Here is a 15614-nt window from a genome sequence, read left to right as displayed (position 1 = left end):
TTTGCTCTCTATAACTGCTCTGTGATTTTGTTAACAAATCTAAATAATAAGCATAATATTTTTATCCTTTACTGTAATAATTCACAGATAAACATAAAATCTTATGCTTAAAATTTTTCATTGCTTATTTACATCAAGTTGGAATCAATCACCATATTTTACATATAATTATAAGTTTGAATAGTGCGATTTTGAATAATGTGACCACTTCATGGGATTACACTAATCAAGGCCTAGTTGTATATTTAGAAAGCATATACTATTGATGCTAACTTTCATAAAAAAGGAAGAATGGTCTGGATGGTCAAGTGGCTAAGATATCTGCTCTCCAACCTAGAGGTTGAAATTATGCACACAGGCATAGATGTTTATGACTATCTTTAAGTAGGAGATGATTTTCATTGACCAATACAAGATCACTGCTCTACTTAATGAAGACATGAAATGGCTTGAAAAAAAATCTAATGTTTGTTCTATAACAGAATTTCCAGATTGTGCAAAAAAATAAAATATAAAAATTAATAAATCAGAAAAAGAAAATCCTTAGCACAATGATGGTGCTAACACACTATAGGTTTACTACCTTTTGTGGGTGTGTTATCTAAAAAAATAAACACATATTTTTAACCAAAATGATAATCATTTCCATAAATTAATTATAACAAATACTGTGCACGGATTAAACATCAATATAAAGAGAACATCTGTAATGACAAAATCAAATTAGGACTTCACTGCCCTACTGGATACAATATTCATTTACATCAATCAAACTTAGATGAAGTGTATCATCGAAATATCACTGACACACCATGGATATGAAGTATAATGTGGTCAATATGTTTCATCCACCATAGAGTGGATGACTCAGTGGTTAAACTTATTTTAAATTTACTGATTTTTGTTGTAAATTACAATATTATTCTGAAATAATTTCTAGTTAAAACTTTTTTAGTGCTAGTTAAAAATTCTCATAAACACTTTCAAATGATCTCACCATTATTAAGATTATTGTCCACTGCATCACAATTAATTCCATTCTCTAGTAGAATGCTACAAAGTATACTGTGATCTTTAGCAGCAGCTAGATGGAGAGCTGTTTGTTTTTGAGGAGTCAGATCATTTACATTAGCACCAGCCAGTAACTATAAATGTAAAAATAAACATGGAAATGATTCAAAATTTTCAAAGAATTTTTCACTGAATGTGAACTGTGAAAACTGTATCAATTGACAAAAAAAATTTGTGAAAGGAAAATTTCTAGTTTTTCAGATACAATATACCTTAAATTCACATTCACATTACTATATATCAGCATCATCAGCCATTATCGATCCACTGCAGGATGAAGGCCTTTCCAAGATTACTCCAGAACTGTCTGTCCATAGCTCTCCTTTTCCATGTCACTCCTGAAAATCTGATATCATCAATCCACTGCGATTTAGGTCGGTGATGTGGTCATTTTTACTCTCATGGAATCCAATCCCGTACTTCTTTTGTCCATCATTGATCTTGTCTTCGAGCAATATGCCCAGCCCATTGCCATTTCAGATGTTTCACTCTTCCTATGATGTCAGAGACTTTGATTTCTTATCCATGTATATTCCTTTTGTGATTCAGTCTTGAGATACTAAGCATACTTTCCATACTAAATTGTGTTGTTCTTAATTTCTGAATTTCCTTTGAATTTAGTCTCCATGTTTCACAGCCATATGTCAATACAGGAAGAATACATTGGTTAAAAACTTTTCTGTTTAAGCATAATGGTAGTTGGCTTTTAAATATTGAATGTAATTTTCCCAATGCTGTCCCCCAAGCTTCATACGTCTTTTAATTCGTTCATGATATTTTGTTCCATTGATATCTGTTGTCCTAAGTATATGTAATGGTCTACTTGTTTAATTTCCTCATTATTGATTTTTATTATTTCTGGACATATTATGGACTTTATTATTGGACATAGCTATTGAACATAACTTGAGTCTTCTTTAAGTTTATCTTTAGGCCAGCTATTTTGCTAGCAATTTGGAGTTCATGGATATGGGTCTGTAATTCATATACAGTTGAAGTAAAGATAACTATTTCATCTGCTAAGCACAAATGGCTTAAATATCTTCCATTTATCTTCAGACCTTTCCCTTCCCAGTCAAGAAGTTTCAATATTTCTTCTAGACACGCTGTGAATAATTTTGGAGAGATTGTGTCATCCTGTCTTATACCTCTCTGTATTTCCACAGCAGAGATGTTTCCATTGAAATGAACTGTGGCATTGGTGTATGCTGATTTGATGGTTCTGACGTATGGCTCCTCCACTTGTTGGTTTTGTAATGCTTTAAGTATTGTACAAGTTTTTAGTAAATCAAAGGCTTTCTCATAATCAATAAAACCAAGACACGATGGTAGCTGATATTCATTACACCATTCAATTGTACTTTGTACTAAAGCCATTTTGAAAGCCTGCCTGTTCTTTTGGTTGTGCAAAGTCTAGAGTCATACAAAGCGTATGAGCTAAGACTTTTGTAATTTGTAAACCACTGATAGTAGAGTGATGAGTCGGTAGTTAATCAAGTCTTCTACCTCATTTTTTTTTATGTATCAGAATTAGGGTAGCCTTCTTCCATGTTCTTGGTACATCTTTTTCTTCAGACATAAAGTAAATAGTTTTGCTAAGAGTTCGTAGATTATTTCTCTGCCTGTTTTTAGAAGTTTGGCTATAACTCCATCCTCACCTGCAGCTTTCCTACTGCAAGCTTTGGATACTCCACATAACTTCTGGTAGAATCTGTGGTACTTCAGCTGTTTCGTAGTCATCATCTTCATTTAATTCATCATCCTGATATAATACTGAGTAAAATTCTTCAATTCTTTTTGCTATAGCACATATATCTCTGGTTATGGTCCCATCTTGTAGTTTGACTGTAATCATCTGTTTATTGCTGTTTGGAGGCTATGGTTATTTTCAATTGTTTGCTGTATGAATTTACAATTGAATTTCTTGTTTCTTCTGTGATGCATTTTCTGAATCATTTTGCACAATGCAGTGTATTCAGTTTTATTCTGTAGATTATTTGATTGTTTCATTTCTCTTAGTTTCTTCATAAGCTGTTTTTTTTTTTTTTTTAGATATTTTGTCTTGTTTCTGTTGAATTGTACCAGCTATTTCAAGTGAGCATTATAAAAGGTTTTGGGTAGTAATGTCATTACTTTCTGATGGATCAGCATAGTCATCTATAATAAGATGTTTAAATCTATTGTTTAGTTCATGTTGGAATATATCTTTTTTTTAATGTTGAGTTTGTGTACATCATGTTTTGCTTTGATCTTCGAAACATCTTTTTCTTCTTTCTTTTTGGGTAGTTTATTCAGATTTTACTCCATACCATACAGTGATCACTTCCAACGTTGAAGGTGTTTATAACAGAGCAGTCTTGAAAGGTGTTTTTCTTATTGCTGAGGATAAAGTCAATATCACTAGTTTTTCCATTTGGACTTTTCCATGTCCACTTCCTATGTGTTTTTTTCTTGAAAAAGGAATTCATGATGTACAGGTTTTCTTTTTCTGCAAATTCTCTTAACCTTGCTCCTCTATCATCTCTCATGCCATATCCAAAATTGCCCATTGAGCTTTCATCTGATTATTGTATACCAATTCTAGCATTAAAGTCTCCCATTATGTTGTTTTCTGAAATGTTGTTTTCCTTCATTTGTAGAGTTGGGATACATCATGATAGAAGGCTTCAAGTTCTTCATCAGTATGACTTTTGTTGGTTATTGTTGGTGCATACACTTGGATGATCTTAAGAATATCTTTTTGAGATTTGAACAACAATACCTGCTATTCGATCCGATATACTGTCAAATTCTATTATGCTGTTCTTTAATTTTATGTTGTTTATGAATCCAACTTCACCGATTCTTTCCTTATCTTGGCCTCTATAATATAGTATGTCTCTGTTTTTTAATTGAAGAATTTCTTCACCATTACGTCTAACTTCACACAGTTCTGACAAAGTCCCATTTTTAATCACTTTAGAGTTCCTCCAGTTTAAAGTTTCCAATGGCAGCATGATCTGGTTACCCAGGGATTCTTACCACCCTCTACCTTCATGTTTAACTGCCTGCTGCCGTAGGTGATAACAATCTGGCCTCTGGGGAATGAGGGGGAAGGGGAGCATTTTATTTCTGTTTGATTCATCTTGGAAGGTTAGGCCATAAATTCACCAAGCTGGCCCAATGCGGGTTTTGTTGAATGGCAATATTTTCATACGGGATCGCCAGTCCGAAAACCACTGGTGTCCACGGCTCTTTATTCAATATATTCAGAGCTGCCCTGACATCCAACGGGTAGTAGTCAGAGTTTCTCCTTATCTGCCATCTAGGGGACGTGTTCGGTATTCGGGTAATCTCTATTATACTATGTATAATAGATTAAAAGTTTCATAGATTATATGATATGTTAACATATTATATAATATAATAATTATTTTAAGAAGAAAATGCTTAATTCTTACCAGATTTCTCACTATAATCTCTGAACCTGATTCCACAGCCAAATGCAAAGGCGTAAGCTGTGTGGAATCCTGAATACGAGAGTGGATGTTAACATGAATACTAAGAAGAAACAGAACACTTTCAATATCCGATTTCTGAATAGCAAGATGCAAGAAGTTTCGTCCTTTGTTGTCATGCTATTGGCAAAAATAAAACAAAATCAGATATTTTACTAAAAGTTCATTCTGAAATTAAGATAATTCTGATCATCTTTGTACAACTGCTAAATCACTAAACTTCAATAAGGAGACTGAATAAAACAATAATTATTATACAACACAGGTTTTATCAAGAGAGAGTACACAGAATGCACCACAACGGGTGAATATTCATGCAATTTGTTGTTTCAGGAAATTATCAACATAGAGTAAACTAAAAAAATTTAATTATTGCTTCCTATATTTTGCCAAAATTAAATTGACATCTTCAGGGATTAATACACTGGTATCAAACACATTTAGTTCAGTAATTATGGGACTTAAGGATGACCTTAAGTCCCATCATTACATCACCTCTTGGCTTTGGTTAGGCAGTCCTGGCTGTTGGGCTGAATGTGCTGATGAGGGGTTTCCCATATGAGAGGCTGTTTGATACAATCATATTTGTTTAGGTTTGGAAAGGTTAAGAACTGCAGTAGATACGAAGAAAAGCCTCTCAAATTTAAATTTGCTTTGGTGAAGTAAAGTAGCTTTTTTTTTTTTTCAATGGATCCTCTGCTGAGTATCCAGAGCACTGTCTGCTGATCCTGGTGGCCATAGTGATGCAGGAAGTGATGCTATGCTGCATTATCAATTTCCGGAAACACTATGCATGAGAATCAACACATAAGCCTAAACACCAGCAATAAGTGTACACTGAAAGTTTTTTTTCACTTGAACTATAAATTATAGTTTAGGGTGTAGTTCTAATTTTTTAGGAAATGACGACATAATTATTAATTATGGATTATAAAACTAAACTAAATTATAAAAACTAATTAATAACTACCTATATTTTGGCAATGTTACATTGACATCTTCAAGGATCACATGTGTGAATTTAATGTGAATGCCTGTATTCACACTAAAGCAAATGCGGGTGAAGAAAGGCAGCAGAAGTCAGTCCTAGAGTTCTAAAGGTACTCCCTAGTGGGCTAAATTGAATTGTCTTGGCTGTTTGGCTGATGAACTTAGAATGAAAGCTTCCAAAATTTGGGGCAGATCTCATGCACCAACATAAAATATCAGAACACCCCATAGGCTCCTTAAGAAGGTTATCTCTTGGCCAGTGGAAGAGACTAATAGACTAAAACTTTTAAACTCTAGATATTCCCCCCCCCCCCTGATATATTGACTACCAAAAATCCATAAGCAAAATGTACCATTACATCTCTGTGGATGGCACCGATTCCCCTACATTAGCCAAAGTGCTCACACAATATACTGGCAACATACCTTCACATATAAAAAAACATAGCCCACTTTAAAGCCAGTATAGACAACCTATCACTCTAACACACTGATGTCTCCTCCTTATTCACCGATATTCCACTCAAAGGTACCTCAGATCTCATCCAAGCCAAATTTCCTCCTGATATCTCAGCCCTATTTCATTTCACCATGAACTCAGGCTATTTTGTTTGGCAAGGAAAATTGTACAAATTGATGTGTGTGTGGGGGGGGATCAGGAATTACATTTTTGCATAACACATCTTTGACACTTCCAACAGGGCTCTCAAAAAATTAAATACAGGTAACTCTCGTATAACACGGTCTATGAATTGTAGCAACCCTTGTTCAACGCGGTTTCGATATAACGCGGTCTACAATTTCTAGTAACCCTTTATTTATTTTTTCATATATTTTTTACTGTGCCACTTAAAAATCAAATTTTATCTTTGTTAAATTTGTGTCTGCCCATATCGTGCAAGTAGTTATAAGTATAGTTTTATTGTATCCCTGAATAACGCACTGTACAGAGGCTTTTGGTCTGTGCAATTCTCAACGAATAGGAATCAGAGCGGTGGTCTCTAAACTTTTTTGATCGCATACTCACAAGACAGAAAAAATAGTGTACCCCCAATTGATTGAGCAAAAATCTATTGTAATAAGTATTATTAAGAGGAAATATGCTTTGTATCGTCATATAATAATTAAAAACACTAGATATTTTTATACATTATTTTTATTATTAACAACTTACAAACATATTTATTACAATATTTAATGTGAACAATGGCCTTGCATTTCTTTCATAATTTCTTGAAATTCTGGTTTGATGGCTTATGATACTGCGATATGAAGGTCTGGTTCCAAGTTTAATTTATTTCGATATTTGGTTTTAATACCTGTCATTGCAGAAAACGATACCTCACATAAATAAGAAGAACCAAATGGTAGGAGTGCATCATTTGCTGTGTTTACTAAATTGCTATACTCGGACGTCCCATCCGCCAATTGTGAAGAGATTTCTGTTGAAATTCGTTTTTCAAAGTTGTGTTGTATCTAATGTCCATTAATTGCTCTTGAAAAATAATAGGAAGGTGGTCAATTTTTACATTTGCTGCAAATGGGTATAAAATCCATTGAAATTCTTCGCCAGGAAGATCTGTGAATAAGTTAAAAAATATGTCTCTAGACTTTTTAAATGTGCATATATTAGACTTTTTGTTTGTTTTACATTTACATTATTTTCTATAACGAAATCAGATAAAGATGGAAACATTTCTAAACATCCCTTTTCAAATTTCTCTCTCCACAGCACCATTTTCTTTTGAAATGCAGTTATTTTCTCATTCATTGTTAAAATGTTACCTTTTCCTTGAAGAGACAAATTAAGCATGTTTATTTTTTCAAAAACATCAGCTAGGTAGCATAGTATTAATAACCCCTTATCGTCATTGAAAAGATCTGCAAATTTCTTATCTTTATCCAGTAGGAAAATGCGTAACTCATTTTTTAGTTCTACAACTCTTTTAAGCACTTTTCCTCGAGATAACCAATGAACCTCCGTGTGGTATAAAAGATTTTCGTGGATATTGCCCATCTCTTGACATAGTAAATATTTTACTAATTTTACTGTATTTTTACTAATTTACTAATTCTACTATTTTTCTGTAAATATTTTGCTATTCAAAGGCCTCATTTTTATAAAATTAACTATATTGATAACATCCTGCAGTATTTTGTGTATCAGGGTGCATTTTTTTTTTTGCCGCAATAGCTTGTCTGTGGATAATACAATGAATGAATTTGACATGTGGTGTATTTTGGTTACTTTTCCTTTGAATCCTTTCTTTGTACCAATTAAAGAAGCTGCTCCATTGCTAGTTATGCTTAAACAGTTTTTTTTCCACAAAATACTGTTTTTAACAAAGAAGTTATTTACTGTTGAGAAGATACTTCCCCTGTATATCTTTCCTGAAGTGTCTCACAAAAAAGTAGTTCTTCATGTAATTCATTATTAAAATAATATCTAGTAAATACCAATAACTGAGACATGTTGGCAACATCTGTGCTTTCATCAAGCTGTATAGCAAATTTCCTGCATTGAGTAATTTGTTTTAATAGTTGCTTCTTTAAATTATCTGCAATGATTTCTATATGTCTACCAATAGTATTTGCTGATAAGGGAATACATTTTAGTTTATCTGCATATTCTTTTCCATGGATTATTTCTACCATTTTTATGGTGGTTGGGAGTACAAGTGTTTCTCCAATAGCGTGTGGCTTTTGGTCTTTTGCAATTAAGAATGCAACCTCAACAGATGACTCCAAATATTTATCGTTAATTTTAGTGAATTGTTTTAAGTTGTTGGATTGAGAATTACATGTCTTCAAACATCATTCAAAGAATTGTAAAGATTTGCAATCATGTTCAGGATGTTTAGTTTTTAAGTGTCTTACTAATAATGATGGTTTCATACTTCCATTACATAGCGTCTCATGACACAATACACATGTAGGACGAGGTTCATTGTTGACTATCGTCGATGTAAATCCCATTTCAACTAGTCTTCTTGATAATTTCGAACTTTCTTGGGCAAGGTTTTGTTAAGTTTCAGATTAATGTTTTTATCACTTAATTTGACTGATAATGAACTTGTTTGAATAGAAGAATCAATCCTATCTTTTCCTTGTTGTTCGCCTGATGTAGAAGTACTATCATAATTATCTTCAATTCGCGATTTCTTTGGAGGAAATTTTTTTAACCATTTATTCATTTTGTGAGGGGTAATTTGTAAACTTTAAATATAATTCATTTACTATTGATAATATTAATTCACTATTTCTAGTGTAAACATAAAAGCAAGCACAAAAAGGCGTTGGAATTGCACAGAAACAATATATAAAAAATCATTAAACTTACTACTAATAGTCAAATAATTAATACAACTGATAATTAATATGTGGTGTCATTTGTAGATAGCAGGATAACTAAGCAATTTTCCTTCTCTAGTTGGGCTTGTCAACACTAAGATGCTCTACAAACAATGGCAATGATAAGAAGTAAGAGATTTACTCCCTAGTTTTAAAAAACATGACAGCTTTGCCACGGACAATTATGTGTGCAAAGTCGCCCGATGGGCGCTACTCGCAAATTTAAGTTTACAGGCTCTTTATAACGTCTTTGTCTATATTATATATATGTTTAACTGATGAAAGAAAGTAATATTCTTTATCTTTAATTAATTACTTAATTTTTTTCCTATCAATAAAAAACTTTGACATACCCCCACGTATCGACTCACGTAACCCTGGGATATGTGTACCACATTTTTGGAGACCACTGAATTAAAGACAGCTGGAATAAAAACAGCGCAAACTAATGAATCACATGTCCTCCTCTCACAGAAACTATGCTGTATATAACCAAGCAAAACCATATGTTGCATTGAAACATATCCAACTAAAAACTATTGTCCAATTTTTCAATTATGAAATAAGTATTTGTTTTATTGCATTGGAAATTCTCGATGTTATTATAACAGATCACAAAGGCTAACTTCAAATAAAATTCTACCAAGAATTGAAACGTGATATAATGAGTGTGTGAATTCGTCTGACACCTCAAACGCAAACAAGCAGCCATAAAATTCAACCAAGGGTTGAAACTTTATGTGAGAAGTTCCGTCGGAACGATAAATGAACCCTGATAGTTTCAGATGTTATGGAATTCGACTAAAGAAAGAGAATTAGCATTTCAACTCAGCACTTGTCAGTTGCCTTTGGGTCGTGCGATCTTGTGTTAATACCACACCAATCATATGCACGTCTTTATAGCTGCTCTCTAGTATAAAATAAAATTCAGCTTGTACATATTGTAATAATTAAAAAAAAAGTTGAATAATTTATAAGCGTATAAAAGGATACTGTTGGTGTATAATTGGTGGGGATTTTTAATATTATTATATGCACAAGGGTTCACTCCAATTGGTGCAATGACCTTAACTCTTTCTTTCAGAATCCAAATAATCACTGACTCAAGACCAAAATACAAAATAAACACATTTAATAAAACAAAAACAATATATATATATATACAGTTCAAACAAATATTACATAACTATAAATTAATTGGATCCAAGGCCTTTTAAAATTAAACTTACACTTAAGACTAGACTAAACACTTTGTTTGCACAATCATAAAATGTTCATAGCCAGTTTCTTTCTCTGTCAAGGCCCTTTTCAGAAGATATATGACACTGTTCTTCATTTTTATAGGATCCTTCTCATCACTCATGTAGCACACATTAATTCTTCTGAAACTTAATTCTGTCTCTTTTCTTCAATAGAAATAATAGTCAGATCCGGCGTCCTTAATACAGATGAAACTTCCTAATCAGAGCTTTTCTCGAACATTCCTTTAGAACGTTAATAGCAAATTCTTCTTTTATTCACTAAATGCTTATTGACAGTCTTAACTCTTCCAATTAAAAAAAACGTACAGTTCTACGATTTCCTTTTCGGAATCTCCTATAAATCTTTCAATTAGTGTTTCCTCCAATATTCCGTTTAAAATGCATATAGCAATATTTTCTTTTACTTATCCACATACTTATTCCACATTAGAACTTAATAGTTCAATGATTCCTTTTTCGGAATATACTATTAATTTTCCTCTGACTGTCACATAAAAAACTTAAGTTCCTCCGAACCTAAATATCTGCTGGCCTGTGTTCTAAATTCCTTCTGAAAGCTATCTTGTTTACAGCCATTACTCAGATACCGAACGCTTTCTTGTCAGCTGTCAATCACTCAAACTTCTCGGCGAACATGCGCACTCTATGAAACTGGTAAGCAAGAAGTTAGGTATAAATAATGGCGTCTCCGTTAGCGACTTCATAAAAACGTCTTCATAAAAACACAAAAACTTAATATTTTAAATTACAATAAATTTCTTGTAAGTACTTGACAAGGAAGTAAGTACTTGGACTTGGCAAGGAAGTTAAGAAGTTATTTTACAGATAATGATCTCTCAATGGACCACTCGGGAAAATTCACAAGACAATTGAATGTGTGTTTAGCGCCATATTATGAACTTAATAAAAAATTGCAGCATAGCGGTAAGCAAGGTCTTATTACTGACTTCTTGATAACTAAACCGGCCGACATATGCAATGAGAATTATACAAATGATGTCCAAGAGATTTCAGGTGTTGATGACGTCCAGCCACTCGTAAATAAAGAACATCTACAAAATGTTATTTCTGAAGACAGTAATGACGATTACAATATGCGCTCTATTTTATTGTGTCTAAAATATTTATGCATTGTGTGCAATTAAGTTCATGTACAATTTGTAATTTTTATAATTTTATACTATGTATTTGTCTCATAGTTAATGTTTTCTTAAATTACATGAATTACCTGAATTAAATAAAAATATTGTTTTTGTTGGATATGTCATTGTTGTTTATATAATTTAAAAAAAAAAAACGATTTCGGAACCTAACCCTACTTTTTCTATGTTATCTAAGTCTTGCATAACGCGATTTATATAACGCGGCATTTCTATGGAACCTAACATCCGCATTATACGAGGGTTACCTGTATATTAAAAAGGCTTTGTGGCCTTCTTCCAGCATTGGACACCCACCAATGTGGGTGTCCAATGCTGGAAGAAGGCCACTTTATTACACTGCAGCAAGTACAAGTACAAAAGATTATTCCTTGAATCAGTCCCAGCTCTGAAAAACTTCCCAAACCTCAACAAATTTGGGTGCATGAGACTGTTCCAAATTAGGAAGCTCACATTCTAAGATCATCAGCCCAACGGCCAAGACAACCCGATTTAGTCCTCTTGGGTGGGGAGGGGGGCACCTTTAAAACTATAGGGCCAACTTCCGTTGCCTTTCTTCAACCTCATTTGCTTAGTGTGAGTGCCTGCATGCACATATCAATATTTTGCGATTCCTGAAGATAGCAATGCAACATTGCCAAAATATAGTAGTTATTAAAGCTTTTATAATTAATAATTTAGTCTACGTTTTCATTTCCTAAAAAATTAGAAGTATGTCTAACCAATGTATAAGCTTATCTATTTGCTTAGTGCGAATCTCTGTGTGCACATATCAATATTTTGTGATTCCTGAAGATAGCAATGCAACATTGCCAAAATATAGGTAGTAATTAAAGCTTTTATAATTAATAATTTAGTTCACGTTGTCATTTCCTTAAAAAATTAGAAGTATGTCTAGCCAATGCATAAGCTTATCTACAAGAATTAAGTTTAAGGTGATTTATAGATGATTTATAAATTAGAGATGCCAAGAAATTATATTCCTGGTTTAATCCTTCATCCAAGTGTGAGAAAATAATGTTTGTATGTGAAGTATCTTCATAAATGGGCTACTTGTAAATAGAGATTAAGGACTTCACATCAATTGCCTTAGTATTCCATAATGAAAATCACAGCACCTTTCAGATTATAATGCCATGCATGACGAGAAGGGTCACTACCCAAGACAGGTTTCAATCTTTATTGAGGTCTTGTCAATGGGAGCCAGACCCAGAAGAGAGATCAAATTTGAAGTAATGTAAAAGTCATTTCTCACATATAAGTAGTGAAAAGATGTATCGCCACAAAAATTTTGTTGGCTTACACTTTGATAAAGGATTAAACCAAGAATGTAATTTATTGGGCATCTGTAATTTATAGTTTAACCAAGTGAAAAAAATTTCAAAATCTATCTCTAATCCAGAGGAATTTAATAATAAGGTGGTACACCTTTTGACTACTTGTATATGGGAAATATATGAGTTCTACATTACTTCAACCTTGGTATCTCTTCTGAGTTTGGCTCCCACTGGTGAGACCTCAATAAAGGCTGAAACTAATTTGGGTAGTGACCTTTCCCATAATGCATAGCATTATACACATCCAAAAGGATGTGTACTTTGCATTGTGGGATACTAAGGAATTCAACTGAAGTCACCAGACCTTATAGATAAGTAGCCTAGTTGTGAAAATACTTAATGTGCAAACTTTGTTTACTTACACTTGAATAAGGGAATAAACCAAGAATATAATTTCGTGGCATCTATAATTTAACATAGGTGTATGCTGAACTTTTCTGAAATACAGTCAACATGCAGCAACCAATCTTCTGCCCTACACATCAGTGTGTATGATAGCAGCGCCAGATATATCTCCGCTCCCAGCTATGAAAGTCAGGGAAACTAGCAGTAAACCACGTATGTAGTTTTTGAGATATGTGGCATATACATCCCTCATCGTGAAGGCCAAACTTTTTCCACATAATGTAATACTTTGATTAAAATATAAGCTAAGGACATAGTATTATGAAAACTTATGAAATTATTATGCACTTATGAAAACTACTGCAGAAATTTTAACCAAATCTCAGAGACATCATGACTACAAACCATTAGGTTATAAATATGTCATTAAAGTAAAATCAATGGCCTGGTTGGTCAAGCAGTTAGCATACTTGCTGTCTACTGATCCAACCAGGCCAACCTAAGAGGGTTGCCTTTATTTCAATGAGTATTTCCCTTTTACGACTTCACAGTGATGCAACATAAACTGAGGTGAACGACAAGGAATGTAGGGTAATAGATTCTTTACTAAGCTATATACATTGAGAATTTCACTCAAATCCTCTATCACTCTTTTCTCCATCAGAGCTCCTCACATACTCAGATAGTTTACCCTCCAGACAAACCTGATAGAACAGCCATGTTGCCGAAAGGGTTGCTATATTCCTATCAGTGCACCATCCATCCATCCATCCCAAAAATATAGAATTATAAAATCCTTGATATTTGGAGTATATAAAAAATTATATTATCATCATCATCATCATCAAATTCCTGCCATGTACCCTCAAGGGGTGTACAGGATATGATAGTACTACATGAAAATTTACATCATTAACTTCCAATCTACAATTTTCCTCCAAATCAGTCTGTTACTTGTCGAGACTCCAACATTATCAGATCTTATATTTCTATTGTCTAAGGCACTTTGTACCGTATCAATCCACCTATATCTTGGTCTTCCTCTGGGTCGCATTGCTGCCAACCTGGCAGAGAACACACTTGTTTTGCTAATCATTCTTCGCCCATTCTGTTTAAGTGACCTACCACCTGAGATTAGCTCTGCTAATGCATTCCTGGATGTTGACAATGTCAAGTTCTTTCCTAATATCCTTGTTTTTAATATGATATTGCCATTGATGCCATCTGTTCATGCCTATAATCTTTCTCCGGACTCTCATATCTGCGGTCTCTAGTCTTTGGTCAAGTGTTTTACTTCGGACCCAGCTCTCAGATCCATAAGTTAAAACTGGTTTGAACACGGTTTTGTATACAGCTAATTTAGTGTTCTGACTAATTTCTCTCTTATTATATATGAATTTATTCAATTGACTTCCCACCACACCAGCTTTGCTGATTCTGTTGTCTATTTCTATATTGATTTTACCATCTTCACTAAAAATCGTGCCTAAGTAGCTGAAATGTTTTACTTGTATCCATTCACAACACAGTTGAAATTTTCAATGATTCTGCCTATTTTCATTGTCTTTGTCTTTTTATTGCTTCATACCATATCTATTACAACAGCTATTCAATTTAGTCAGAGAATCTTGCAGACTTGTAGCGGATTTATTTAGAAGTATAACATCATCAGCATAAAGCAAAGAGCTGACATCAACATCTCCAATTTTGATATCATGTTTAATACCACTTTCCTTCATAATGTGATCCATATAGATAATGAATAACAGGGGATAATGTACATCCTTGTCTCACACCAGATTTAACATTAAACCATCTTCCTGTACTTCCTTCAATTGTAACTGCTGACTTACAACTCAAATAAAGACTAAGTATTGCTTGATATAATGCCCCATTGGCACAATATAACTGTAGCGTATTGAATAGCTTCTCTCTTGTCACCTTGTCATATGCCTTTTCCAAATCGACAAAACTTAAATACAGATCTCTGTTATATTCCCATGCTTTCTCAACTATTTGTCGTAAAGTGAAGATCTGATCCTGACAGCCTCTATTTGGCCTGAATCCAGCTTGTTCTTCATCAAGCTTTTCTTCCACAATTCTTCTCAACCGTTTCTCAAGTATATTTGCATAGATCTTGCCAGGAACACTCAGTAGGGAAATACCTCTGTAATTCTCACATTCAGTTTTATTTCTCTTTTTATATATGGGTACTATTAGAGCTCTACTCCAATCATTGAGAACTCGTCCCTCTGTCCAGTCTTCTGAACTATGCAGTGCAGCTACTGTAAGATTCTTATACCACCATATTTCAGCATTTCTGGTCGAATATCATCTACTCCTGCTGCCTTTCCACATTGCAAGCCTTTGATTGCTTTTTCTAATTCAAGTATGGATATGTATTCCTGACTGCATGCCTGGTCAGTGTTTTTTACCACTGTGCTGTCATCACTGCTTGTTTCATTTAGCAGTTTTTCAAAGTAAAAACTGCTAAATGAAACAAGATATCCAGATAATAGATATCCATACTTCAAGGATATCTTTTTCTCCCGTTTTCATGTCACCTTTATCATCTCTAACTCCAACAGATATTTGCCATTA

At 33.6% G+C, this 15614-nt stretch overlaps 1 protein-coding gene across 1 annotated transcript in view; it reads right to left on the bottom strand.

Moving 5' to 3' along the window:
* LOC150110021 (ankyrin repeat and FYVE domain-containing protein 1) overlaps positions 1–15614 on the bottom strand; it is a 532825-nt gene that overhangs the window by 172582 nt on the left and 344629 nt on the right. The window contains 2 exon segments of the mRNA XM_090395273.1: positions 998–1145; positions 4512–4688. Of these exon segments, the coding sequence (XP_090251399.1) occupies positions 998–1145; positions 4512–4688 (325 nt within the window).

Source organism: Typopeltis vanoorti, chromosome 1, assembly GCF_054136105.1.
Source record: "Typopeltis vanoorti isolate ZY-2024b chromosome 1, IOZ_Tvanoo_1.0, whole genome shotgun sequence".
NCBI classification, from domain to species: Eukaryota; Metazoa; Arthropoda; class Arachnida; order Uropygi; family Thelyphonidae; genus Typopeltis; species Typopeltis vanoorti.
This window is presented reverse-complemented; position numbering and strand designations above follow the sequence as displayed.